The sequence below is a fragment of the Emiliania huxleyi genome (genome assembly GCF_000372725.1).
Source record: "Emiliania huxleyi CCMP1516 unplaced genomic scaffold EMIHUscaffold_849, whole genome shotgun sequence".
Taxonomy (NCBI): domain Eukaryota; phylum Haptophyta; order Isochrysidales; family Noelaerhabdaceae; genus Emiliania; species Emiliania huxleyi.
This window is the reverse complement of record NW_005195669.1, coordinates 1-1,430: the sequence shown is the minus strand read 5'-3', so window position 1 is coordinate 1,430 and position 1,430 is coordinate 1. Positions and strand designations below refer to the sequence as shown.

General features: G+C 67.7%; 1 protein-coding gene across 1 annotated transcript; it reads right to left on the bottom strand.

Annotated features, from left to right (window-relative positions):
- Positions 1–884: 884 nt before the first annotated feature.
- On the bottom strand, positions 885–1,415 carry EMIHUDRAFT_249963 (hypothetical protein; the record flags this gene model as incomplete). Its single annotated transcript, XM_005758628.1, has 1 exon — positions 885–1,415. A coding segment is annotated over one exon (531 nt), but the record flags the coding sequence as incomplete, so codon positions are not given.
- Between the last annotated feature and the right edge of the window lie 15 nt (positions 1,416–1,430).

Here is a 1,430-nt window from a genome sequence, read left to right as displayed (position 1 = left end):
CCACCCTTGGGCGACCAGAGGTCGTAGTGCGACGAGCCCCCGAAGCGAGTGGCCAGTGGCCGGCCGGTGCTGCGCCGCGCGTGGTACTTGGCGTTCGCCTGCAGCGCGGCGTCGTCGAGGCCCTCGTTGCGGTCCATCTTGGAGAGGTCTGGCACGCCGTCCGCGATCTTGCTGAGGTCCTTTAGCGCGTCGCCGGAGATGCACAGGGCGTGCCGCCAGAAGGTGCCATCCGTCGGGCGCCGCCCCGGCTTGCCGCGCACGATGGCCTTGGCGGCGTTGGCGCCGACGGATGCGCCGAGCGGCATCAGGTGGATGTTGAAGTCCTCCCCGAAGTAGATGGTCTGCCCGGAGGGGTAGTTGAAGCGTGGTGGGCAGAGGTCGAAGCGGACCACGATGTTCTGCGCCTTGCACTCCTTGACGCTGACGAGAGGCATGGCGAGTCCGGGCGCGTACAGCGCGTTCACCCACTCGGTGTTCACAACCTTGGTGTCCTGCGGCTTGGTCGGGTCAGCCAGCGCGAAGGCGTACGCGGTGCCGACGCCCTTCGCCTTGAGGTAGTCGTTGTTTGCGCAGCGGATGTAGATGGGCTTCTCGGGCTCGCGCCACCCGTGAGGGAAGTAGTCGGGCGTCGGGAACATGTTCATGCCCGCCTTGGAGTCGACGCCAGCGGCATACGATCCCGGCATGTTCACACCGGCGGTCGTGTCGTACGCGTCGACGACCTTGACATGCCCGACAAGCGCGTGTGCCTGCATCGCGTCCATGCGCGCCACGTACATGGCGAGCATGATGCACGTGTACGAGAGGACGAGCGGGACCGTCTTGGGCACGTCGATGTCATTCACCGCGCGGAACATGTCGCCCGCGACCTTGCGGTAGATCGGCTAGAGCGGGTCCTCCTCGATGGCGTACTCTGCTCCGCCACCTGAGCCAGTCGCCGGCCCGGTGGACAGCTCGAGGGGTAGTGCGGTGACGGACTCGACCATCACGCCCATGTTCGAGGGCTCGTCCACGGCGTCAGCCACAGGCGTGCCGATCGAGGCAGGCGAGCCCATGTAGACCGGGATGAGGCACGCGAGCAGGACGAGTAGGATGGAAGCGCCGATGTACGGGCGAGGCAGCGCGGTGACGAACGAGGTGAACTTGACCCACAGCCCGCCGCGCGCCCGTGCCTCCGCCGCATTGCGCGCCGCCGTCTTGGCCTTGAGGATGGCGGGCGTGTCGGTGGGGTTGGAGTCGGGGAAGGTGTCCTCGACCTGGTCGGTGCCGACGCCAGCGACAAAGCCGCCGACGATGCCGTCCGGGTCGAACGTGCGGGTGACAGAGTCGGCCAGCGCCGCCCGCACCTCCTCGTGGTCGCTCGCGGTGGAGTCCGACTTCTTGAAGGGGTCGTGCGGGAGGGTGCGGCCGGGGGACTTGGCGCACACCTT